We start from the raw sequence: 26235 nt of genomic DNA, 5'->3' as shown, positions 1-26235 counted from the left end.
TATTCGATGTATTCGGTGCAGGCACCTCAAGCAGCTGAGCAGCAATGACGGAGGGATTCTTGGCCTGAGGTCTGGCAATAGCCTAAATTGTAAAACATTACCTGAAGGTCACCAGCAGATAGTATACTATAGTATAAGCTTTCAGTTCCCCAGATGTTCCATAAAGAGCTCACATAAATATAAGAATTTCTCTGCCTAAACATACAGGGCACTGTGGCATGGGGAGTGCAACACACAAGTCATCTAGCATTCAGTTTGAATAGGGTATTATGTGGCTGACAACTATTTAGGGGGTTATGTAATAAAAGGCACTACCTTTGCCCAGGTGCAGTAACCTATAGCAACCAATCAGCAAGTAGAATTTACTGGTCACCTGTTTAAAGAAAAAGGAAACCCAGTGGGCGCAAAAACACTCCCCCTACCCTGTTTTGCTTCCCCTCCCTCCTCCCCCCTGGCCTACCTGTCCCACTGGGCAAATGCCCCTAACTTGTTACTTACCCTTCTGCGCAGGTCCAGTCTACGGAGTTCACCGATGCCATCTTGTTCCAACCGATCTTCTTCCTGCTTTGACCGGCGCATGCGCAGTAGGCGCATTTCGCCAGTACGGATCTACTGCGCATGCGCCAAAAGTCACGAAGTGAAATCGGAAAACCTCGTGACTTTTGGCGCATGCGCAGTAGATCCGTACTGGCAAAATGCTCCTACTGCGCATGCGCCAAAACGCCGGTCAAAGCAGGAAGAAGATCGTGTGGAAGAAGATGGTGCCTGTGAACTCCGTGGACTGGACCTGCACAGAAGGGTAAGTAACAAGTTAGGGGCATTTGCCCAGCGGGACAGGTAGGCCGGGGGAGGAGGGAGGGAGGGTGGGAAACACACGGGAGGGGGGGAGGGTTTTTGCACCCACTGGGTTTCCTTCTCCTTTAAAAGCAAATATCTTATTGGTTACTATGGGCTACTACATTGACATTTATTAAATATGGAGGATAATGTGTTGATGAGGTTAATGGCTTTAGGTAAGAACATATGATGATGCAGGAGAGGAAGATGAAAAACTCTTTTTTGTGGGTTTCTACATTCTTGGGCCATTATTTAAAAAAATAAGCATTATTACATTTCAGTCTTAAGTTCCTATTGAGCAAGGTGTACAATATACAACTCTACTGAAACAAATCAATGACAAACAATACCACCAGCAAAAGCAGAACAAGCAACTGTGTATACTCTAGATCTAGAAGATTGGGGTTGCTACATGGAACAGTTAGGGGCACATTTACTAAGCTCGAGTGAAGGATTCGAATGAAAAAAAATTCAAATTTCGAAGTTTTTTTTGTGGCTACTTCGACCATTGAATTGGCTACTTCAGGTACGACTTTGACTTCGAATCGAATGATTCAAACTAAAAATCGTTCGACTATTCGATAGTCGAAGTACTTTAAAAAAAAACTTTGACTACCTACTTCCCCAACTAAAACCTACCGAGCACCAATGTTAGCCTATGGGGACCTTCCCCATAAGCTTTCTTAGCATTTTTTTAACAAAGGAAAATCGTTCGATCGATGAATTAAAATCCTAATTAACCCTCGATATTTGACCCTTATTAAATGTGCCCCTTAAAGTCATAAAAGTGCATTTTCTTTGTTGTCATGTTAATGGCCTGTCAGCCTGTGGGTGTGGGAAGAAAACAACCCCAAGTGGTAGAGAGAGAGATAGGGAACAAAGACCCACATAGCTGCAGCTTTGGGGCGGTATGTAGCAACATAACATGAAAATTCCTGGCCATAGTTGTTTTTAAAAACTCATTTACAAATGTAGAAAATAAACGTTATTAGATATCTGCCCACTCAACTCTATAGCTCTAAATTGTAAGCTCTTTTCAGCTACTCCTTTCTGTTACCCATCTAACAAAGAAAATCCGTCTTCATAACGCAGAATGAGTCAGACAATTCTCAGGGATTCACTAGCGAAATGACTGGAGGACACAACTGTTTACATCATTGAAACTGATAATGTATTTCTTTGGCTGCCTAGTCTAATGATTCCTGATGTGTGTGTCGTGTGAATGTGATAGAGGCTGTAGACTGAAAGCTTCAATAGGGCAAGGAAGGCACGGAGATGTTTTAACTTTTTATTTGCCTTTGTCATAGCTGCAAAGTGCATGTGGCATCCACAGCCCTGCACTTACAGTACCACTTGATCCATGCCTGTTAAACAGGGTTGTGCTCAACTTATCTGTACTGGTGTCACAAAGTACTGGATAATAACTCAGGCACAATTTCTAATAGTATACATTGAGTCAACATTGTATTAGCATGCTTAATGAGTTGCCACTAACAACTGACAACAGGGAGTATATAAAATCTTGTTGTTTTCAGCTGCGCAACATTGCCCAAATACAACCATATATCAGTTCCGACTCAACCAAAAACACTAATTCAGTCTCTCATTGTCTCCCTCTTTGGTTACTGCAACCTACTCCTCACAGGTATTCCAACAAGTAGCCTTTCACAACTCCAATCTGTTCTTTATGCTGCTGCTAGACTCATTCATCTATTTCACCACTTAACATCAGCCATTCCCATATGCATATCTCTTCACTGGCTCCCAATCTCAATCCAGAATCAAATTACTTACATTCAAGGTCCTTAACAGTGAAGCCCCTCCCTATATTTCATCTCTGATCTCCAAATACTCCTTCATGCAACTTTCCCTCTCCTTCTAACTTTCTCCTCACTTCTCCTCTCATCACTTCTGCTCATTCTCATCTATTCATTCTCTCGGGCCTCTGCTTTTCTCTGGAACTCTCTGCCTCGAGTTGTCAGGCTTTCTCCTTCTTTCCAAACTTTCAAATGCTCTTTAAAGACCCGCCTGTTTAAAGAAGCTTATTCAATGTACCTTAATTAATCAATCGTTGCTGTATCATACAGTAAATAACAATTGTTTCTATAATCCTAATCCTAATTAATTGTACACTAACCTTTAGTTTGTAAACTCTCGCATGTGGGGCCCTCTAATCCTATTGTCCTCTGTAAACCCTTGTTTGTTATTCACCATTTATTCCCCGTTTGTTATAAACGAAGGTAAAGCACTGCGTAACCTAGAGGCGCTATATAAATAAATGATGATGATAAAACAGGTGATGGCTTTTGTGCAATGGAGACCTTAAAATGAAAAATGATGAAAACAGGGAAGGAAGTCTGGATCATGGTAGTAAAAAGATGTTTAGGTACTATTAAGTTACAGAGAGTCTACGGTATAGTAGATGGCACTGCACTCCACAGACGTTGGCGAGCCGTTTCACCACTTACCTGATGATCAGGAACTTTTAAGGTATGTAATAAGTCATGCACATTTTACTGGGCAAAGATGGTAAAAACAACATTGCTGTTAACGTAGGATTAATGTAGGCCACTTCCTGAATTGTGAGTACATTAAATGGATTGTGACACTTATTCTGACAGCGGCTCTACTACTGAAAATACACTGCCATCCCTATCAAAGAACTATTGTTTATTAATACTTCTAGGCTGGGTAATATTGGCCACATTGGCTTCCGAGACTAGAAAAATTATATAAACCATGGGTTGTTTGTTTATGGCCTCCCGCTATCCTCCTGGTCTCATCTGTCCGCTGCCTGATCAATACTTGCGACAAAGGCTTAAATCGATGCTTGTATTTGTTTTCCATAGGTTTGTTTAAAAAGCCACTATGCCATAAAATGTTCATGTTGGATGTTTATCGGTGAGAATCCTATACAGGCATAAATTTAACTATAAAAAAAATGAGTGGATAATTCCTACGAATAACATCCTTATCAAAATATATTACTGAACAATTTATTGACTGCCAATAATAACAGACCATTCTCTGACATCAGTCACTCCTAATGATACCAGGCCACGCTGTGGCATCAGTCACTGCTAATGACATCAGGACATGCTCTACTAGCCTTCACTTTCAGGATTATTACAGAAAACAAGGGTTATGGCAAATGATAGGGAAAGGTGAGGCTGGACAGCCACACATATTATGCAAACAAAATAGCCTATTAATATTAGACAAAAACAAAGGGAAAATAACAATCAAGATATATGTAGGATATTAATAAAAAAAGAAGACTTAAACAAGATTTAAAAAAAAAAATAACCTTTGGAAACCTCTCTGAGTGTTTCTTCAAAGAATTTCCATCTCTGTGTGTCCTCGAGTAATGGAGGATCATTCTGGCCAAATCCATTTTCAGTTATGTAAATGAGTGGGTTGTTGAAGGTTTTCTAGAGAAAGCATAAGTAATGATTAGCAATTTCCTGTTAATTAGCAACTAGGCTGGGAAAGGTTTCTGCTTAGTGAAACCACACTGTTTTACATACTGTTGGTTAAAAACTATATTACAGTGCTTCTATACAGGTAGGTTAATTGGTCCCTGATAAAATTGACCATAATGTATGTAAATGTGAAAGGGATCGTAGACTGTGCGCTCCACAGGGGCAGGGAATTATGTGAATGATGTATAATATCTTTAATTAAGACAGCTCTATAAAGATAAATAATAATAATAATAATGTTGGCTAAAAGCTATACAATTAATTCAAAAGGCCTAATATCCAATCAGGGGACATGATCACTTGATGAAGACTGGGGTGAAATGTTGATGGTGGAGGGCAATTGATATATATGGTTTTGAATTTTAGAACAACTTCTCCAAATACCTACGCAATAAAACTTTTTCAAAGTCCTCTAGGTGCCAGCCCAGTGAAAACCCAGCCTGCACTGTTTTCATTTTATCCTCGCTTCTTGGTTTCATATGATCATCCGCAAAGGCATGAAACTGTATTTCTACATCTGAACATCTAAAGAGCACTCATACAACCAAGTTGACTTCAGCCAAGGTTCGCCCAGCATGATATAATGACTTGAATTCTGTGGCCTCCGGTTGAAGCTACTTTTAAATATATATGAGGCACATTATGCTACAGATCATGAATTGGGACATGCAACACAATATGGAAATATGGGATTACCTTAATATATTTCAGCAGTTTACGAAGTCCCCATGGAACTACAGCTAACCACTCTGGGGCACATTGTGGCCAGTCAGGATCCTTTATCTCTTCTAGCGAAAGGTCACAAATGAAACTAGGGTCTTCTGAAGCAACTGTACAATGCTTTATTTTTCTAGAAGTATAGTAATTTAAACAGAAGAAGTCAGCTGTGCCTTTGATCAAGGCCTTTTCTTCTTCAGTTAGCTCCGGAAGTCTTGAGGTCTTCAAACCTTCCTTCTTGCTATTCTCAGAAATCTTCAGTTTCATTGAAACTGGATAATCACCATCGATGAACACTGGCTTTGCAAACCAATCAAGGTAAAATGCTAAATAGCGATTGGTTGCTTCTTTATCTGCGGCAGAGCTTGGATTAAAAGGTTCGGCCCAGTCAGAACAAAGAGCAATGGAAACTGCTCCATTTTGCTGTTTCTTAAAGTTTGTGTTATAGTTATGCCATGCTTTAGCATGTGCCCTTAACATATTGTGGCCAGCTTCATATGCTCCATAGCCTGGGTGCTTTTTGGCTGGTGCCAAGATGCCTTCTTCATAGGCAAATCTGGCAACGATATAGGGTTCATTAATGGTAATCCAAAGTTTCACTCTGTCTCCAAATGTTTCATAACAGAATTGTGCATATTTTTCAAAAATATCAACTGTTTTTTCAGACCTCCAGCCACCAAGATCTTCTACAGCTTGAGGCATATCAAAATGATACAATGTCACCACTGGGCTGATATTATTTTCAAGGAGACTGTTAATCACCTTGTTGTAATATTCAATACCTAAGAATGATACAATTAGTGTAGCATTAATTTTGTATAATGATATCAAGGAGACTTCAAAAAGCATATGAAGCATTCGTGTTTATTGTAACTTTTTAATTATTATTTAATTATTATATCTCTATTTAGGCACTCCCCTATTCATATTCTAGTCTCTCGTTCAAACCACTACCTATGGTTTGAACGAGACCCTGGTAAATTAGGACCCTAGCAAACAAATAGCTACTGAAATTCCAAACTGGAGAGCTGCTGAACAAAAAACTAAATAATTAAAAAAAAACACACAAAAATAAAAATGAAGACTATTTGGAAATTGTCTCAAATTATCACTATCTGCATCACACTTAGGGGGTTATTTACTAAACCTCTAATTTATCTGGTTGGGCTTTTTGTAGTCAAAACTCAAATTTTTCGTGGGAAACAAAAACTTGATTTTTCCGAGATTTATTATACCTCGATGCTGGTAAATTCCCAAATCTGAATATCCGTCATCTCAGTCCTGTCGAGGTCATGTATAAGTCAATATGAAATGTCCCTATCCCAAATGGAAGATGGTCTGCGCTGGGTTTAGCCTGATAATACGATAAATTTGGGGTTTTCGGACAAAACCCCCCGAAAAAATCTAGAAATTCAGGAAAAAAGTCAGAAAAATTGTACAATTTGGGTTATTTTATTAATAAATAAGTTAAAATTGGGGATGGGACTTGGTCAAGCTTTTTTATTTAAATTATGAGATAATTCGGATTTTAGTAAATAACCCCCTAAATGTTCATTAGACGTTGAACAACCCCTTTAAGGCAGGGACTATGGGAGGTCACCAGAAGTTCTACTTATTCAAGTTGGATTAAACCAGGGTTTTAAGGTTGAGATTCAGTGTCCGTGTCTTCATGGCAGTTTATAGGAATATTTATTTTCCATTTGACATGGAAAGTGTGTCTATACAGGTACAAACACTGTATATCTCCTAACCTAATCCTATTAGACAATGGCGGCAAATAAAGGACATGTATCACACTTTAAAGCAATTACATGACATTGATATACCAGATTAAACATGTAGTCAAACACGCATTTGCTCCTATTGAAAAAAGTGCCCATGCAAGACTGCACTTCTAGAACACCTAGAACAGAATTAATTATGCAAGACAATAGCAATAACCTTGATTATAGCTGCAACCTTGTATTCGTAAGAAACAATTACCTTTCTGGTTGATAAAACCTGTCGTCCCATCAGGTAACAGACGTGACCAGGAAAGGGAAAAGCGGTAATGAGTCAATCCAAGCTGTTTGATGCATTTCAAATCTTCCTCCCACAGAGTATAGCTGCCACAAGCTACATCTCCAGTCTGGTTCTTGAAAACTCTATCTCCTCCCTGATGGGTGAATGTATCCCAGACACTGGGGCCTTTCCCATCTGCATCCCATCCTCCTGATGAATAAAAATAAATAGATGAACAGGCAAGTGCTTATCCTTCTGCTTGCATCAAGAAATCAACAATGAATATTAATGCAATGTGATATAGGCATTCAATCATACATATACGTATAGCTTAATAAACACAAGATCATATACAGAGGCATGGCACAGCAGATGTTTCAGTCACGCAACTCTATCTTTAGTACCTTGTATTCCATAGCTAAATTTAAGGCAAGCCAGAGAGGCCATTTGACTTGCTTCACCACTGCCCAAAGAAACTGTGGGATTCTTAGTAAAAAATAAATAAATGCGACTAAGTAGCAAAGTTCCCAGCAACCCTCTGAAAGCCTTTGGCTGTTGGGTGTTGTAGTACTGAATAAGCACAAGATCTGCCAATTGCCTTCAGAGAGTGGATATTGCATTCGTGAACTAGACCATGTAACCAATAAACATTTTAGAAAGTTCACAAAATGTAGCCAGTCAAGGGATTTAAATTCTTGCAATAAAAATAGAAGCAGAATAGCAGTAAGAATAATAAATGCAGTCTGCTGGTTAGTTGGTATGAGCAACATATTACTCCCAACTGGTGATTGGTTGACATTATTATTGAAAAAAATGTGCATGTAAAAAAATATGCCCATCTCATGTCAGGTGGTTGCAGAGACCACCTTACATTGCCCTGCTTTAAGGGGCAGATTTACTAAGGTTCAAATGGTCAATTCAAATTCCAATTTTCGAGTTGTTTTTATGTCATAATTTACAATTTCGAGTTTATAACCACCAACTCGAATTCAAATCCGAAATTTATCATTCCATTACCCTGGAAGTATCTTGAATTCGATAGGTCGCTACCTAAAACCTGCCGAGTTCATTTAGAAGACATTGGCAGAGGTGCACTGACCTACAGTATTTGACGAAGTTAATAGCCTTCCTCTGGGTTCTTTTTGGAGAAAAACTCGATTCGAATTGCTTTCCAATTTGTTTCTGATTTGATTTGAGTTTTCAAACATTCGATTGAATTTTAAAAATTTACGTTTTTTCTTAAATAAGATAGCATTCGAGCTCATTTGAGGTAAAAAAAAATTCTAACAATCGACCTTTGATAAATCAGCCCCTAAATGTGTCCTTGCTTATATAATAAGAATATACCGTACATGCAGTTTGGTATGGACTATAGCTTAATCGACAGCCTTGTTAATGACAAGTGGGGCTGATTCTAATCACAATAACCTGTACTAATGTTAATAGTTAAAGGGTTAAATAGCCCTTAAACAAACATATAAAGTATAATCTTACTAGCCTGATTCCAAACGACTGCCATTTAGACCCCTAATAGCATGTCCAATGGTTCATTAAAACAAAGGTATTTTTGGATTTTGATTGGGTGAATCTAGAAATGACTTTGCTAAAGGGATATTTCAATTAAAGGGTGGCAGTGGCGCATCACTGGCTGCTGCTCACTTTTCTATAAAATACAGCGACTTGTGTTAATGTTTGCAACTCCTACAGAGAATGCACATGCCTTTGCCTGGGGCTTTCTCTTTCCCTAGCCTTGTCATTAGAGGCTTGCTAATGCTATCTCCATCACTGGATACCACTTCATTACAATAGGGTCGCACATAGGAATGGCTTTTAATTGAGATCTGCTTTTGAATAAGAAAACTAGATTATACTTTCTATTAGTGCAGAAGTCCTTTCTTTGTTGAAGATTTTATTTGGATTTTGTTGGGGTTTTTTTTTTTGACACATACCAGGACTTTCATGTGCCTGTTGGTAAGAAAAAAAGTTGTGTCAACCCTGGTTTACGTTCAGTTCTGGAAAGGGCATGCAGGAGTGGCGGTGAGTAGGTGGAGCAGGGATTGTAGGGGGTTGCTGCTGTGGAGGGTGGGTGAGGTCTACATGGGAGCCAGAACAACGGGTACTTGCCTCAGGTACAAAGTATCTATTAGCCTGGCATAGCTAATCATTAAGGGATCCTGGCCAAGGATGCAGCATTGCCCAAGCCAAGTGGGTGTAAGGTGAGAAGCATTCTGTATAATAGATACCCTGCCTGTATTTCTCTGTCTAGTCCAATAACTTCACAAAACTTTATATTAACCAAATTTATTTAAACATACCAGGAAGGGAAAAATGATTTGTCTTTCAGGGCTGCTGGTTGCTGGTCATTGGAAAGCCACCACGTAAAGCACAAAATACTGAACAGCACTTCTATGCATAGAAGTTCAAGTTAAATTAAAAGACCTTCATTATAACATTGGGCAGCTAAAATAAAATATTCCTACAATGCTGAGCTTTGAGGAACTTGTTAAAGTCTACACTACTGTCCAAAACAGAATCATGTCTTGCTTGGTCAACATGTAATGAGGAATGCTGTCAAACTTCTTCATGTTTTGGTTATGTAAGTGTAATTTAGCCTTTAGTTTTATGGCAATGGCCCCAGGGCCGGATTTCAAGATGCCCATGCCCCTAGGCAACCACCGCTCGCATCACACTGCCCCCTCCAGTCACATCCTCCCTCGCACCAGACTCCCCGGAGTTGGCACCCTCCCCAACCTCTCCCCTGCTGCTTGAAGCTCCTCCCACTGCCCTTCCCCTCAAACCAACAGCACTTCTACTTTGCACACTCTTCCCCTGCCCACATACCCCCTCCCCTGTGCTTGCTCCCTCCCCAACCTCCCCCATTGGCACCGGTCAAACCTCCCCTCACACAAAACTGCTTTCCCCAAAAGTGTCAGCACTGCTTCTTTGTGCACTCTTCTCTTGTCAGCTGTATGGACTCTTGGTGTACCCAGCTGGGGCGGCATACTTCCCCTAATTTTCTGGCCGCCCTAGGCCTGGGCGATTTTGGCCAGCTCACAAATCTGTGAATTGCCGAAGGGGGAAAAAGAGACGTCTGTTACCATGTTCCATTGCCCTAAGGCAGTACTAGTTGGATTTTTTCAGTTAACACCCCCTTGGACATCTAACCTTAATTTAGGCACCCCTTAGTTCATAAGAAGGTTAAATGAAAACATTGGTGTCCTCAACATGAAAGGGAACTTTGTCCTTTTTCCAAAAATGTTATATCATTTATATTATCACTGCTATGAGCAAATGAGCAGAAGAGCAGGACATAAAAAATGATGAAAGGATTATTGACGATAAAATTTGATTATTAAGAAAACGTTGCGGCCCAGATGACAATCACCGAAGCCAAAATTTTCATTAAATAATAGCTCCAGTGTGTAATAATTGTAGGCCATTCTTATCCTTAATACAAAAGATCCACAACAATTTTCTCTCTTGTGGTATTTATTTGCACTGCAAGACAGCGAACTTTACATGGGTCATGTCACTGTGACAAGACTTATACAATAAGGAAATGATTTGAGCACAACTAATAGGGGATGTTCAGATGTGTAAAAAATGTAACTAATTCAGTACATACCTCTGTGCCCATGTAAGGCATGCCTGGCACTCTATTAAGTAAGATCGTACTCAGGTCTTTAGAACCATAGCCTCCAATTAATGGTGGGTTGATATATTTATTTATATTTCTCTCACACAATGCAGTTTTCTCAAGTTTTCACAAATGTAAAAATGCATTACCCCCACCCCACAAAAAAAATCTTTGCCCTCTCTCAGGTAGAAGAGTGGATGGGGAGGAGGGATTCTCTACAGCTTTAGAGGAAGCAGACCCCGTGGTCTGGGCCCCATGTGACCAGTGTCTGCATGGGGCCCACTATTTATTATTATTAACATGTATTTATATAGCGCCAAACATATTGCGTAGCACTGTAAAGTAAATGTGATTATACAACTACATCACATGAATTACATACATAGAATATATGGAGTAACAAACATCACAATCAATACAGGTACAAAAAGGTGAGGAAGTAAGTGGGTAAGGAATTAAGTGGGTGAGAAATGTGGTACTGTATGTGGTGTTGCGTTTGGTAGTTAAGCAGAGTGAGGGTAGTTCCACTACAGTTGCACAAAGAGGTATGCTTTCGCGCCCCTTAGTGTTCCTATACTTACAGAAAGGGCAGTAATAAATGACCCCTTTAATATTTCAAGCCAAGAGATCTGGAGATAGATAAAGAGCAACTGACAATTATAAGGGTGCTTGATACATTCTATGCCCTGTTAATCTCAAAAGTATGCCCCAGAATATTATATATATATATATATTTATATATATATATATGTAGTAATGTAGATCTACGCGTTTCAACCCTCACTGGGTCATCATCAGGATGGAAATGATGGAATAAGCTGCGAGTGCTTTTTACTGTAGGACTGCATTACTTTTTGGTTAGCACTCCATCTTTTAATGGAGAGTGCCGTTGGAGCTGTATGTATATATATATATATATATATATATATATATATATATATACATATACACTAGTGTAGATCTTGTGCCTGCTGTCTCTTTTGTAAATGTTTGTCTCCCTCTTATGGACAAAGCATTTATAACCCAACTTCCACACTGGTTTACTTGTACACTACAGTCTTATTGAGAGCACAAATAAACAGGAGCATTTGTAGATGTCCTTGCATCGGCAGATCCCATCCTACAAGTTGGATATAGTTAAATGCATCCAAAAATGATGTAGGTGATGTTAAAATTTGATCTGAAAAACAAGACGACTATGGGAAGGAAACACTGCGTGTTGCATTTTTATGCGTATAGTAGTAAATACACTGACAGTTGGATGGAGACATAAGCCATAAACCATTGGTGTGAACCAAATAGAGGATCATATTTTGTAGCATCTCTCAGAATCTCATGCTGTTGACTGCACTGAATGAAAACATATTGTAGGACAAATATGCGTCTCTGACCATGGTCTCTCATGTAGTACTGCCCTGTATCTGGCAGAAAAAGGCAAATGATTTTCACAGCAAGAAGAATATGTATGAGTCTCTCTAGAATAAGCTGCAATTTACTATAGCTTTTGTCCCACCCATGTCACGTCCCTATTCATAAGTATTTGTTCCGATCACTGTGCAACTGCTCAGTCCAACTGGACACTGAAACAACCTTTTATCAACCTGTCTGGCATTTGTACATTAACTTTGCCTTTAACCTTCAAATAAGATTTTTCTTCTATTAAAGTATAACTCTTCATCTACAGGTATGGGATCTATTACACGGATACCGGTTATCCAGAAAGCTCTGAATTACAGGAAGGCCACTGTCCTAGACTCCATTATAATAAAATAATTCAGATTTTTAAAATTGATTTTCTTTTTCTCTGTCATAATAAAGCAGTACTTTGTACTCAGGCCCGGACTGGCAATCTGTGGGTTCTGGCAAATGCCAGAGGGGCTGCTGTAAGGTCCCATAGACAGTCAGTATATAATGGGCTGGTGGAGGACAATTTGGGCCTCTGTGTGCTTGGAATGCCAGGGCCTTTGATTCTCAGTCCAGATCTGCTTGTACTTGATCCAAACTAAGATGCAATTGATCCTTATTAGAGGCAAACAAATCTGTTGGGTTCATTTAATGTTAAAATTAATTTTAAGTAGACTTAGGGAGTTATTTAATAAAGGTCAATTTGTGTTTTCCTTAAAAATTTGAGTTTTGAGGGTAGTTTTAAGTAAAAACTCAAAATTTTAAGCTTAAAAAACTTGAATTTTTCTGGTTTAAAAAAAAAAAAAACATGATTTTTTGAGATTTATTATGCCCTGAACCTGGAAATAGCTCGAATCAGAAAATACTCCAGCTAAAACCTGTCGAGGTCATGTATAAGTTAATGGAAAAGTTCCTTTGCACCATTTGAAGATTTTTGCTCAAGTTTTTTTCGGTGGGTTTCGATAAATTTGAACCATTTGAGTTTTTTTCGCCGAAAACTCAATAAATTCGAGTATTTTGAATTTTCCCACTGATTGAAGTTTTTTACGTTCAAGTTTTTTTCATAAGTAAGAAAACATTTGAGTTGTGAGTTTTTTCGAAGTATAAAAAACCTCACAAAGCTCTGATAAATAACCTCCTTAATGAATGGGGATACAAATTATGGAAAGACCCCTTATCTGGGAACTCCCAGGTCCTGAGCATTCTAGATAATAGGTCCCATATCCGTATATTCAACAGCTGCACTTAACATTTAGACATTGACACATGGAATAAAGAAACAAACAGGGTTTATGTATTGTGTCCCAAAGCCCCACTGGCAGTGCCAGTAATTACTTTGCCACCCTTCTGCTTGAGCTTATTCTTAGCATTAGCAATAGACAAACTATAGGGTAACTCCATGGTCTCTGTTTTTACATGATGGCCCTGAAATGATATGTATTTACTCATCTTGTGTTACATGCAGGAACATAGTGTTGCCCTGATATTGTACTGTATGCAGCTACATATTATTGTCCCTTTATAGGAAATTTATGTTTGCATTAGTACTAGGTTTTTCCTTCCAAACAAAAAAGATTGCTTGTAATGAGTTAGAAGCTTTGTCCTTTGAAAGGACATTTGTTATTAATAGTGTTTCCCAAAGCCGTAAACTACACAACAACATCTGCAACCCAGAGCAGTGTGAATAACAGCCACAGCAGAGCAGCAAGTTTATTGTGACTTATTCGCTCCATTAATCAACTGCACATAGGTTCAGTAGTTGGACACATCGCCCATCAGGCAACAATTAGTAAGTTTAGTTTGGGATGATTCCTCGTGTGTCTGGCCTGCTACTGGGCTTGTTGTTGTGCTTGGCCGAAAAATCCCAATGCAACTTGATTGTTATACATTTGCATCATCCCACTGGATTCCATGGAGGATTGAATGAGACAAGTGGGAAATTTCCATAGAGATGAATGTCAATTTATTGCCATTGCTGCCGTGAGACAAGGCGAGATATTCAGAACACCTGGGGCCCAATTTATAAAATTCATTTTGACTTTTAACAGCAATCTGAATTAACAGCAAATCGAATAAGGGTTTCCAAAACTCAAATGCTCAATATTTATTTATAAGTCCAAAAAACTTGAGCGTAAAAATGTGCCTTTATAAAGCTTGCAACTTCATGTAGAAGTCAACGGGTGTTCTTCTTGCAGAATTTAAGCTATTTTTTCAATTTGAGTTTTGTGAAACTTGGTTTTACTGAAAACTATGAGTAGAATGTGATTGCACCACAGCACTGTAGATTTTAATGTTAAATCCACTTGAGAATTCTTGACTTGATAATGATTGAGTAGTAGCGAAAGAAATTACGTGCCCAAAGGTTGGAATGGATCTCGGCAGCTTTAGACTTGCTGAAAATTTGATATACAGAAGGAAACCTTTTTTTTTCTTCTTTAAATTTAAAATCATAAGAATTTACACTACAGCCTATGTTAAGATGATGCATATATAAGTGTGATATACATGGGAATACACAAATGAGTTGGTCTTAATGAATGAAAAATGCCAAAGTGAATAAGGCCCAAATTTATATACACGTGACATTTTTTTTGCAACATTTGTGGCAAGGAAGGCCTTACATACTGTACCCTACAGCAAACCCTTAATAATGTTAAGAGGGTTATTTACTAAACCTTGAATTTATCTAGTCAAGCTCAAATGTTTTGCGGAACAAAAAAAACTAAAAATTCTCAAAATTTATTGTACCCTGTTTTTTCCCAATCCAATTGATTCGAGTTTTTTAATTAATAAATCAGGCATGGGAGTTTGTTGTTTTTTTGTTTTGTTTTCTATAAAATTAAAATAATGAGATAAATTCGGAGTTTAGTAAATAACCCCCTAAGTGTGTTAATGCAATATAAAATATTTTAACACCTTTTTTACTTGCAGTGGAAAATAAGTAGCTCTAAGACAATTTAATTATCAATAGCAAGTACTCTGCAATAGGAATCAGAGCCTATACTATTGCTAACCACACATTTGGGACATAGCCCTCATTCCTGAGATTAAAGGAACAGTAGAGTAAAAAAATAAAACTGGGTAAAATATCGGCTGTGTAAAATAAAATAATGTTTTCAAGATCGTTAGCCAAAAATGTAATGTACAAAAGCTGGAGTGAACATATGTCAGTGACTTGAAGAGGGGTCACGTGGGACACAACTGTGCAATTAGTTTTTTCATACTAAACAGTTGTGTCCCACGTGACCCCCTTTCAAGTCGCTGACTAACTGCGTATCCTTTACCCCAGTATTTTTAGACTGACGTCTTGCTTTAAAAAGTCGATTGGGATAGGCTAGATGTTAAAACAATGTAGTTAAAAAATGTCCCAAATAATGAGGGGAAACTTCCTGTACTCTGTGACCCGAGACAGAAAATTATGAATTGTGAGGCTAATAAATTAAAAAGGTCTGACTGTAGTTTTATCACAACTGTCAGACCCAGAATAACTTAGAATACATTTCTTTTTGCAAAGGAGAGGGTTTATCTTGATAAATTATTGGATAGACGTTAATCATTATTCTTTATATTCTAGTAAGTGGCTATATTATACAGGGGCTTCAACAGCCACGAATAATTTGCTGGCCTTTACCGTGCAGTTAGCATAAGGGTATGTACAGTTTTTCGTATTGCTGGGAGAAGTAAAGGGGACATTTGATTGGGTGCTCAGGGTTTCAGCATTGTAAAGGCTGTCCTTGGTTTTAGCTAATGCCTACAGTTTGCAGCTTCCATTTCACACTGGACATGATAGAGAAGTTCATAGTGGGAAGAAGGCGACTGTCTGTTACTACAGTGTTTTACTACTGCTCCATCCGCTCGCCCCCTCCTACAAGCTCAGTAACAACAAAAATCAGATGTTTTTACCTTCAATTTGATAAGCGGCAGTTGCTGCCCCCCACGCAAATGACGCTGGAAAGGTGTAATTCTCCATCTCTGAGGTTTCAGCCATGTGCAAAAAGTATCTGAAGCAACTTCTTTTGTCGGTTTCACTTTAGCTGAGCAACCTAAGAATAGGAAATAGGAAATGGGCATGCATGAAAAAAAAGATAAATGCAGATTTTTAGCTCACCAAATGGATAAAACCTTCAGCAATGCAGAGGTGCTTAGCAAAGATCTAACACCAGATGGCGACATTGAACTGTATTTCCACTGAAGGCTGCTACCAAGTCTTTGCATCTCACATTGAATTCCTAGGGTTGGGAATGTTTTTTTTTATTTCTATAAACATTTCTTTAAAGGAAAAAATATATTTTTCTCTAACTCAGAAAAGCACACTTCATTTCTTATTTGAATTTCTCTATGGGCTGGCAATGTTGTGTTTGGCCCAGACACTTATCAAACTCAAAATCACCCAAATAGTTTATATTGATGTTGAGGTTGGGAGAAAAATCACATTTTATATATTTATATATATATACATATATATATATAAACAGCATGGAGTCGGTGCACTCAGAGCACAAAATGGATGCCTCGGTGCTGGAACAAAAAACAATAGTATGCAATTTTCAAAAAAGGTCCGCACACACAGGACTTAGGTAAAAAATAGAAAATATCTTTTATAAAAGATATTTTCTCTTTTTTACCTAAGTCCTGTGTGTGCGGACCTTTTTTGAAAATTGCATATATATATATATATATATATATAGCACTCTAAAGATGTTCTAACAAGATCCAAGAAGGCAAGCTCCTCTGGATAACATTGACTTACTGGATCATTACTATTACAAGCCTGCTGAACCTCTGGGCTGGTACAGTAAGTTCAATAAACAAGCTTCAGTTGTCATTTAAATGAAATAAAGAGAAGCAGTAACTTATATCAGCTGCTGATCGAAGTACCTGGTCCATACGACCACCTCAGTAACAATGAATGGCTAGGCAGGGCAAAGCAGAATCTGCAAGCAACATTAGAAACTGGAAGAGTGATAATATCCAAACAGGCTGCACCCAGTGGGGCTTCACATTTCATTTCAAAACAAAGTACTCATGTTCTCGTGCACAAACTGGATTCCATTTAGCACTGTGTCATTATATTAACCATGAACATGGCATGGAAATATTCCTTTCTGACCATGTTGGGTAAAATGTGACAGGTCTGTAAATAAACAATAGATGTAAAAGATTTAGCCAATGATCAGTGCCAGCGCAGAACAATAATATGTCACAGTGAATATTGTGGCATGTGTTTTTCTTCTAGTCAGGGTCGGACTGGGGGGCCCGGGGCACACTGGTGTTGTTGCTTTGGGCCCTCACACCTCTCCCAGGGCCCCCCAGCTCCAGCGGCAAAAGTCCTCCAGCCAGGCCCTCCGCAGCTGTAACCTCCCTCCGGCCCCCAGCACTTACCTTTATTCCTGTTTGCGGCTGAGGCCGGGAGGTAGGTCTGAGGGACAGCGTGAATAGTGGGACTGGGCCGGCGGGGCCCATCGTTTTTTTTCCCGGTGTCCGGCTGGTGCAGTCCGACCCTACTTCCAGTGTTGCCATGTACATAGATGGCCAAATTCAGTGGCATAAATACAGTGGAAACAGACTCTGAAGCTGTAGGGGGGACTGGGCGCCCAGCAGGGGTTCACCTTTCAGTTTGTGCGGGGAGACGACACTGGTGACTAGGGTTGCAACATTTTTGGCAGAAGTATACCGGCCTGGCTGGGGTCATAGGGAGTGGATAGCACACCTCCAAACATTTCAAAATCGGAAAGGCGGACAAGAAGTTCTTCCGTGATATGCGTAGCAAAACAGTTTTGACCACGCCCGTTTTGCGGCCACAACCCCTAAATCCCATGTCCATTTTACAAAATTTGGCAGATTATGGAAAGTTTGAACATATTTCTGAGGGTTTTAAGGTCATGTCATACCTCCCAACATTCTGGAAACGGAAAGAGGGAAGACATTTTTTGACCACGCCCCTTTTTGCAGCCACACCCCCTAATTGCCATGCCCATATTATAAAATTTGCCAGGTTATGAAAGTTTGAACACATTTCTGTAGTTTTTATGTTTTATTACAGTTTTACTAATGAAGGTGAATTGCCCTTTAAGCTGAGTCTAACTTCTCCCAAGGGACAAAACTGTTACAAATGTATCTTAAGTATCTATTCTGGGCTCTCTGCCAAGAGTCAATTAAGTTAGAAACATTGTATCTTTTTTAGCTGTTCAGTGCAGACAAATTGGGATTTTCCAGTACAAACGCAAGACTGCGGGTTGAGCTGTCAAAAGAGGGACTGTCCCAGGGTGGCCAGGTTTAATTTTCAAAACCAGCCAAAGTCAGCTACAAAACCAGCCAAAACTAGCCAAGAGTCACTTCAAAAGTAGCCAAAAAATAGCATAATATGCGCAGTGAAAAAAAAGTATTTTTAAAATTTTCACTGTTTCATATATTTTTCCATGAAGCAAAATGGGACAGAGTTGCCCGTCACTAGGGGCTTAACTACAGAGCTGGGCCCAGGAGGTATAGTGGCAAGAACGGGAGACTGGGGTACAGAGCCCAAAATATGGTAATTCCTGACTTCTACACAAGTCAGTCCCATTGCATGCTGGGTATTGTAGTCTTACATTAAACTTAGCAAGTGGCAAATTGTTAAACTAAAACTACATTACCCAACATGCATTGGGAGACATAGGCTTGGCACATTAGGGCAAAAAAAAAACTTTGGCTGGTTTCCAAAGTAAAAACCAGCCAAAGGCCCAAAAAGTAGCTCAAATTCGTACCTTGGCTAGTTTGTACTTTCAAAACCCGCCTGGGCTTTAAATTTGTACCCCAATTTGGCTGGAAAACCACCAACCTGGCAACCCTGGACTGTCCAGCTCAAAACCCAACAGTTGAGCTGTATGGATGTGTTATGTGTTATCACAGTTTTGCTAATGATGGTGAATAGCCTTTTTCTTCTGACTCTTTCCAGCTTTCAAATGGGGGGTCACTGACCCCATCTAAAAAAACAAATGCTCTGTAAGGTTACCGACATATCGATAATGCTCCTTTTTATTACTTATATCTCTATTCAGGCCCTCTCCTATTCATATTCCAGTCTCTTATTCAAATCAGTGCATGGTTGCTAGCGTAATTTGCACCTTAGCAACCAGTCTGCTGAAATTGCAAACTGGAGAGCTGCTGAATAAAAAGCTAAATACGTATATTTCTTATTATTGTTCTTGTATTCTTTCTCCCCATCCTAACTCATATACCCACGCTACATCATAATAAAAGAAAAGTTGAACAACCCCTTTGAAGAAGAAGGAAAGGTAAAATCACAGTTGGGCTCCAAAAGTTAGGCACTCCTCAGTGATTACCCAATAACCCCAATGAGATGGAAACTGGTGCATTTTAGCCCTGTCCTCATCGTGCTCCCTGCTTCACAGTGTAAGGATTTCGAGGGACAATTCTATGAATTTCAACGGTGCAGGTTAATTAGGATTTTGGTGCAAATTACTTATAGTGGGTAAAGGGCCTGTTACTGAGGATGACAAAAACTCTTGAAATAGTGTGGGGTTATATCTGAATGTAAGGGGTATATGAAGTGTGGCACCCGGGAGGCATTGCCAGTGTTTTGTTGCCCATGCCATTTACAACTAAGGGGAAAAAACACTTGCAATTGTCCTTCCATGAACCAAAATGGTAATCATCTGGACCTTGGCACAGAGCACTTCTGAGAGATAATCACCTGACCCTAGGGTCGCCACCTGGCCACTGGCCTAGCTGGTAAATTAGCAGCTACTGTAGGTCCAGAGGCAATATTACAAATTTAACAGCAATGCACTTGCCTTTTAATGTGTAATACACTATAAATCCATCTCTTCCCTGAACCTCTGTTGCCGATATATTTCTTATAAACACAGGCCTGCCTCTGCTCCACCCATGTCCCCACCCAATCTGCCCATTTTCCCAGCTCATGACATCATTGCCCCACCCCAAGTGACATTATCACCTGCCCCCTACGTTATTACCTGCCCCCACACAAGGGCCGCTATTAAGTTGCCAAATAGGTGTAGGGGTTGTTGCCTTTAATACTATCTGTCTATATTTCTATAATACACAAGAGCCATGAATATCCTATAAATTATATCCTTATAAACAGTGCTTAGTGAGGTCATCAGTTATAATCAGAGCTTAGTGATGTCATTTCTGTCACAAGACTCACTGAAACTTGAGTATTATAATAAAGTACCCCCAGTTGAAGTCACCTTGGAGTTCTGCACTCTGCCTCATGTTTTTATATGGTCAGTAAACGTCTCGGTAACTTATAATATCCTTGTATTTTACAATATGGGGTACTTTATTCACTAAATATTAATCCCTTATTTATATCATGGTCATCAAGCATCATTTTTACTGGCCAGATGGCAACCCAACCTGCCAGTGCAGTGGCAGGGTCCAGATGATTGCAATTCAGGTCAATGAATAGTAATAATCTGGAGCCCTGTACTCCATATTCCTATGCCTGTATGTTGAGGGGTACTCACTATTACACTACTTTGCACAGGGCGCTATTTACCTAAGGGTAGGCCTTGTCTATATAATAATAATAAAGTGAATAAAGGACCCCCTCTTGTAAAATATAAGGATATTATAAGTTACCGAGGAGTTCCACGGCCATATTAAAAGCATGAGGCTGAAGGCCAAGTGTTTTTGTACAGGTCATGGAACTCCAAGGTGACTTCTAATATCTTCATATTTTGCAACAGGGGGTACTTTATTTATTAAAATACACAAGCTTCATTGAGTCATGTGACAGAAATGACATCACTATGCTCCGATTATAATCTTGACAGCGCTATATAAATAAATGATGATGATGATAACCGATGACATCACTCAGCACCATTAATAAGGATATCATTTACAGGATATTCATGGTTCTAATAATATAACTATTCAGTCTGGTCACTAGTTGTTGCAATTGTAACTTGTAGCTTTAAAGGAGAAGGAAAGGTTAAAAGTAACTAAGCTTTATCAGAAAGGTCTATATAAATATACCAGTAATCCCTCAAAGTAATGCTCCTCTGAGTCCTCTGTCAAAAGAAACACTGCATTTGTTTCCTTCTATTGTGTACACATGGGCTTCTGTATCAGACTTCCTGTTTTCAGCTTAAACCTCCAGGGCTAGGGCTTGAGCATGCTCAGTTTGCTCCTCTCTCTCTCTCCCTCCCTCCCCCCCTCCCTGCTGTAATCTGAGCCCAGAGCTATGAGTGAGCAGGGAGAGACTCAAGCAAGAAGTGATGTCACACAAGCTAATATGGCAGCTGCTGTCCTAAACAAACAGAGAGCTTAGTAAAGCATTCTGTAGAATAAATATAGTATTCTAGTTTACACTATTGGGGCTAATCTATTGGCAATAAACTGCCTTGGTAGCTTTCTTTCTCCTTTAAACAAATAAGAAAAATAATAAGCCTGTGTAACCTGTAGCTCCAGTTATTATTGTAAGTCGCTGCGCTTTAACTAATATCACTACCAGGGTTGCCAGGTTGGCGGGTTTCCAGCCAAATTGGGCTAATGACTCATTTAAAGCCCAGGCGGGTTTTGAAAGTACAAACTAGCCAAGGTACAGATGTGGGCTACTTTTTGGGCTTTTACTTTGGGTTTGTACTTTAGAAACCAGCCAAAGTTTTTATTTTGTCAAGCCTGAGTCTCCCAATGCATGTTGGGTAATGTGTTTTTTGTTTGACAATTTGCCAACTGCCAAGTTTAATGTAAGACTACAATACCCAGCATGCAATGGGACTGACTTGTGTAGAAGTCGGGAGTTACCAGATTTTGGGCTCTGTCCCAGTCTCCCATCCCATTCTTGCGTTTTCTGGTGACTTTCCTCAATTTCATACAATTTTGAGGTAAAAATCTGCTGGCCACCAAAATGTCTAGTTGTTGAACTTGTTTTACCAGTATTTATTGAAATTGTATATGAATTAGGGCCTTATGGGACCCCTATACCTCATGGGCCCCCTTTTTATAGTTACTCCCCTGGTGGCAGCTCAACTCTGTCCCATTTTGTTTCAAGGAAAAGTTTGCGAAATAGTGAAAATATTTTCGTTTATTTTTTCAAATTATTTTTTCCACTGCTGCTATTTTTGAAGGGACTCATGGTTAGTTTTGGGCTGGTTTTGTAGCTGAATTGGGTTGGTCTTGAACATTTGACCCGTTGGCAACCCTGAACACTACTGACTGACTATAATCTTTACATGAGGAGCCAGTCAGCAGCCCGTGTACCTCACTAGTTTCACGTGAATAAAAAGCCAGACGGTATAACACCCAGAGAAGTTGCTCTTAGCCTCTTCCCCTCAGCTACTAAGATCTGGGATTTCTCACACAAACAGGGGAAGGACTTAGGACTGTGCCATCCTCCCACAATGGGGGGAACCCGCCTACAGAACCGAGCTCCCCGTATGATCCTATTGTGTGTGTGTGTCGGGCAGCATGTCTTTGCATGGAGAAGCAGAGGGAGAAGAGGATGCCGGGTTGGTAGTGTTGTGTGAAGCCCGGCCAGTGCAACTAATAGCCGTGTATACAAGCCCAGGATTCCCCCACTCCGCCCCGCTGGTAGGCCCCACACTGGAAAGCTAGAGCCTCACACCGAGACACAGCGGCAGGCGCTCACTGGGAGGCGACACGGGCGCTGGGGGAGCAGCGGAGAAAGTCCACTCACCAGCTACAGGACACTGAGATTGGCCGGGCTGTTGGAAGCGAAGCCCGGGGATGGCGGCTTGGGAATCGGCGCTGGTGCTGCTGTTGGCGGGGATTGTGCTGACTGCTGAGTGGGAAGGAGGAGGGAGCGGCCTGATTGTATCTCTGCCCCCAGGCTGTAAGCTGGCCGCCAAGTCCCAGGGATCAGGCAGGAGTGCGGCCACAGAAGCAGGGAAAGTTGTGTGCCTCGGCCTGGGAGCTGCCAGGAGCCTTCCCTTGGGGCCCTTACCGAATAGGACCAGCAGCCTGTAAGTACAGAAGTACAGGGACAACAGCTCAGGGGGTCCTGGAGGGGCACTGGCTGCCTGGGGATGCTGGGAAATATAGTACAGAGGCAACCACACAACTGAATGGATCAGTAATCTTACTAATTATTGCTCAGTAGTTTCACTAAATCTGTGCTCCTCCAGCTGTTCTTCAACTAATGTTCCCAGCATCCCAATCAGGCAGGGACCTCTGCTTTGCTACATTTGTTACAGAAGAAGCCATTGGGCATAGGGGGCAATTTTGTTTCATTCTGGGGTGGTTCACCTTCAAACGACTAGTTGTTTTCAGAGAGATCACCAGAAATAAACACTTTTACCAATAACTTTCTATTTTCTATGTGTCACCGTTTTTCTAACATTGAAGTGTCGTGTCATTTTTCACCTTATAAAGGAGCTGGGGGGGTCGCCGACCCTGTAAGCCGTTCTAAATTGATGCATTTAGTTCAGGGGTGTCCAAACTTTTGGCTCACCGGGCCACATTGGAAAAAGAAAAATTGTCTGGGGCCACACATGAAATACACAAACACGTTTGATTTGTAAAAGTAAAGAAAATACACAGAAAAGAACAACAATGCCAGTTGGATAACCAGATGGAGCTATACACTGGAATATGGGACACCTGGATTATAAATAGACATATTATATTATTATTACTAACTGGGCAATGGGCAGGGTCCCCCCTCCTCCTATTTCCTCGGGAACCAAGCGTTTCAAGCTGGGCCGCATTCATAAGCATCCTGGGCCGCATGTGGCCCTCGGGCCGCAGTTTGGACACCCCTGATTTAGTTGATACATTTCTTATCTTAGTCCCTGCTGAGCAGAATCTCTGGGTTTCATTACAGGCAGCTGTTAGAGTTGATACAATAGTTGCGAATACTCCAGAGATGCTGCTGAGAAATGGATCAATGTTGTAAAATTGTAGCAGCGCAGAATCTGCACCTGAATTACTGAGCTGCCAGACCCGAACATTCAACTTTAAACTTGGATTTTGGAAATATAGTAAAAAGTAAATAATGGAAAGTAATTGAAAAAAGTCTTTATTTCTGGGGAACAATCTAAAAACAACTGAATTGAAAAAAGGTGTTTGGAAGGTGAACAATCCTTTTAATAGAAAGCCCCGTGACTGATGCACACAGTCTGTCTGTGACAGATAGACAAGCGATTGTGTATCAGTTTTCCTCTGGTCAGCAGTCTGTAATACAGAAGTGCTCATACTTTACTAATACGAGCTCTACTTTTAGTTCTGATGTCCCATTATGATCTAGATCCATAAAAGTATTGTTGCCATTCTGTTTCATGGTACAAATTACTTACAAGGGTTGTTCACCTTCCAAACACTTTTTTCAATTCAGTTGTTTTCAGATTGTTCCCCAGAAATAAAGACTTTTTTCAATTCCTTTCCGTTTTTTCCAAAATCTAAGTTGAATGTTCTTGTCTCTGCTGTTTGAGTCTGGCAGCTCAGTAATTCAGGTGCAGACTCTAAGGGGCACATTTACTTCGCTCGAGTGAAGGATTAGAAGGAATTTCGAAGTATTTTTTTTTTGGCTACTCCAACCATCAAATTGGCTCCTTCGACTACGACTTCGAATCGAACGATTCGAACTAAAAATCGTTTGACTATTCGACCATTTCGATAGTCGAAGTACTGTCTCTTTAAAAAAAAACTTCAACCACCTACTTCGCCACCTAAAACCTACCGAGCACCAATGTTAGCCTATGGGGGAGGTCCCCAGAGGCTTTCCTAGCAATTTCTGATCGAAGGAAAATCGTTCGATCGATGGATTAAAAAGGATTTAATTGTTCGATTGAAGTAATTGCGGTAAATCCTTTGACTTCGATATTCGAAGTCGAAGGATTTAACTTCGATGGTCGAATATCGAGGGTTAATTATCCCTCGATATTCAACCCATAGTAAATGTGCCCCTACCTGTTACAATTTTGCAACATTTAAGGTGGCCATACACAGAGAGATCCGCTCGTTTGGCAATGTTGCCAAATGAGCGGATCTCTCCCCGATATGCCCACCTTGAGTTGGGCAATATCGGGCTGATCTGATTGTGGGCCCTAGGGCCCAACGATCGGATCCAAACGATGGCTAACAGGCAGTCGGATCGCATCAACGAACAGATGTTGCCGCGATCCAACGGGATTTTTAGTCCTGTCCGATCAACGTCGGCCAGATATCGATCGGAGATGCCCGTCGGAGGGCCCCATACACGGGCCAATAAGCTGATGACTCGGTCTGTCGGCAGCTTTTATCGGCCCATGGCCACCTTTAGTTGATCCATTTCTCAGCAGCATCTCTGGAGTATTAGCAACTATTGTATCAATTCTAACAGTTGCCTTTAATGAAACCCAGAGATTCTGCTCAGCAGGGACTAAGATAAGAAATGTATCAACTAAATGTATCAATTTAGAACAGTTTACAGGGTCGGCGACCCCCCCCAGAGCTGCTTTATAAGGTGAAAAATGACACTTTACGCTTAAATATGTATCAACTAAAGGTCCCCAAAGACGCAAAGATTTTTCTTTGGTGAACGACCAATTTTAGTGTAATCCGTCAAATTATCGTGAGGTTAGTGGGAATCAAACGATCATGCATGCAACGATTTTTCGTCTGGTATCTGCGGGGAAATTGATCGGCCAGGTTAAAAATTTTCATTGGTCACAGTGAAATCTATCTATGTTTGCAGGGCCAAGCAGACAGCTCCCCTCCGTTTTCCTGGCTTCAACTAGACAATATCGCTTGAAATGGTCTTTTTAGTTGATGGACAAATAATACATTTCAATAATACATTTCATTTCTTATCTTTGTCCCTGCTGAGCAGAATCTCTTGGTTTCATTACAGGCAGATGTTAGAATTGATACAAGAGTCTGCACCTGAATTACTGAGCTGCCAGACTGAAACACCAGAGACACGAACATTCAACTTTAAGATTTTGGAAAAACAGTAAAAAATAAACAATGGAAAGTAATTGAAAAAAGTCTTTATTTCTGGGGAACAATCTGAAAACAACTGAATAAAAAAAAAAAAAAAAAAAATTTAGAAGGTGAACCACCCCTTTAAGTCTACTGGAAAATCATGTAAACATTAAATAAACCCAATAGGCTGGTTTTGCTTCCACTAAGGATTAATTACTGTATATCTTAGTTTAGATCATGTACAAGGTACAGGCATGGGAC

The 26235-nt window shown here is 40.1% G+C and overlaps 2 protein-coding genes across 4 annotated transcripts in view; one reads left to right on the top strand and one right to left on the bottom strand.

Annotated features, from left to right (window-relative positions):
• Window positions 1–22884, bottom strand: part of gba3.L (glucosidase, beta, acid 3 (gene/pseudogene) L homeolog) — a 30126-nt gene extending 7242 nt beyond the window's left edge. Inside the window, exons 1-5 of one of the 3 annotated variants that reach the window (XM_018247891.2) lie at window positions 22748–22884; window positions 15982–16121; window positions 7020–7247; window positions 5016–5818; window positions 4145–4268 (exon numbers count right to left, since the gene is read on the bottom strand). In XM_018247891.2, the coding sequence (XP_018103380.1) occupies window positions 4145–4268; window positions 5016–5818; window positions 7020–7247; window positions 15982–16066 (1240 nt within the window). In that variant the 5' untranslated portion in view covers window positions 16067–16121; window positions 22748–22884. 3 annotated transcript variants of the gene reach the window in all.
• The window catches only part of adgra3.L (adhesion G protein-coupled receptor A3 L homeolog), a 39938-nt gene continuing 36500 nt past the window's right edge, over window positions 22798–26235 (top strand). Inside the window, exon 1 of the mRNA XM_018228930.2 lies at window positions 22798–23033. Within this exon, the coding sequence (XP_018084419.1) occupies window positions 22798–23033 (236 nt within the window). The remainder of the gene's footprint in view (window positions 23034–26235) is intronic.

The sequence above is a fragment of the Xenopus laevis genome, chromosome 1L, assembly GCF_017654675.1.
Source record: "Xenopus laevis strain J_2021 chromosome 1L, Xenopus_laevis_v10.1, whole genome shotgun sequence".
Classification (NCBI taxonomy): Eukaryota; Metazoa; Chordata; class Amphibia; order Anura; family Pipidae; genus Xenopus; species Xenopus laevis.
The sequence above is the reverse complement of the archived record's forward strand: the minus strand, read 5'-3'. Positions and strand labels throughout refer to the sequence as shown.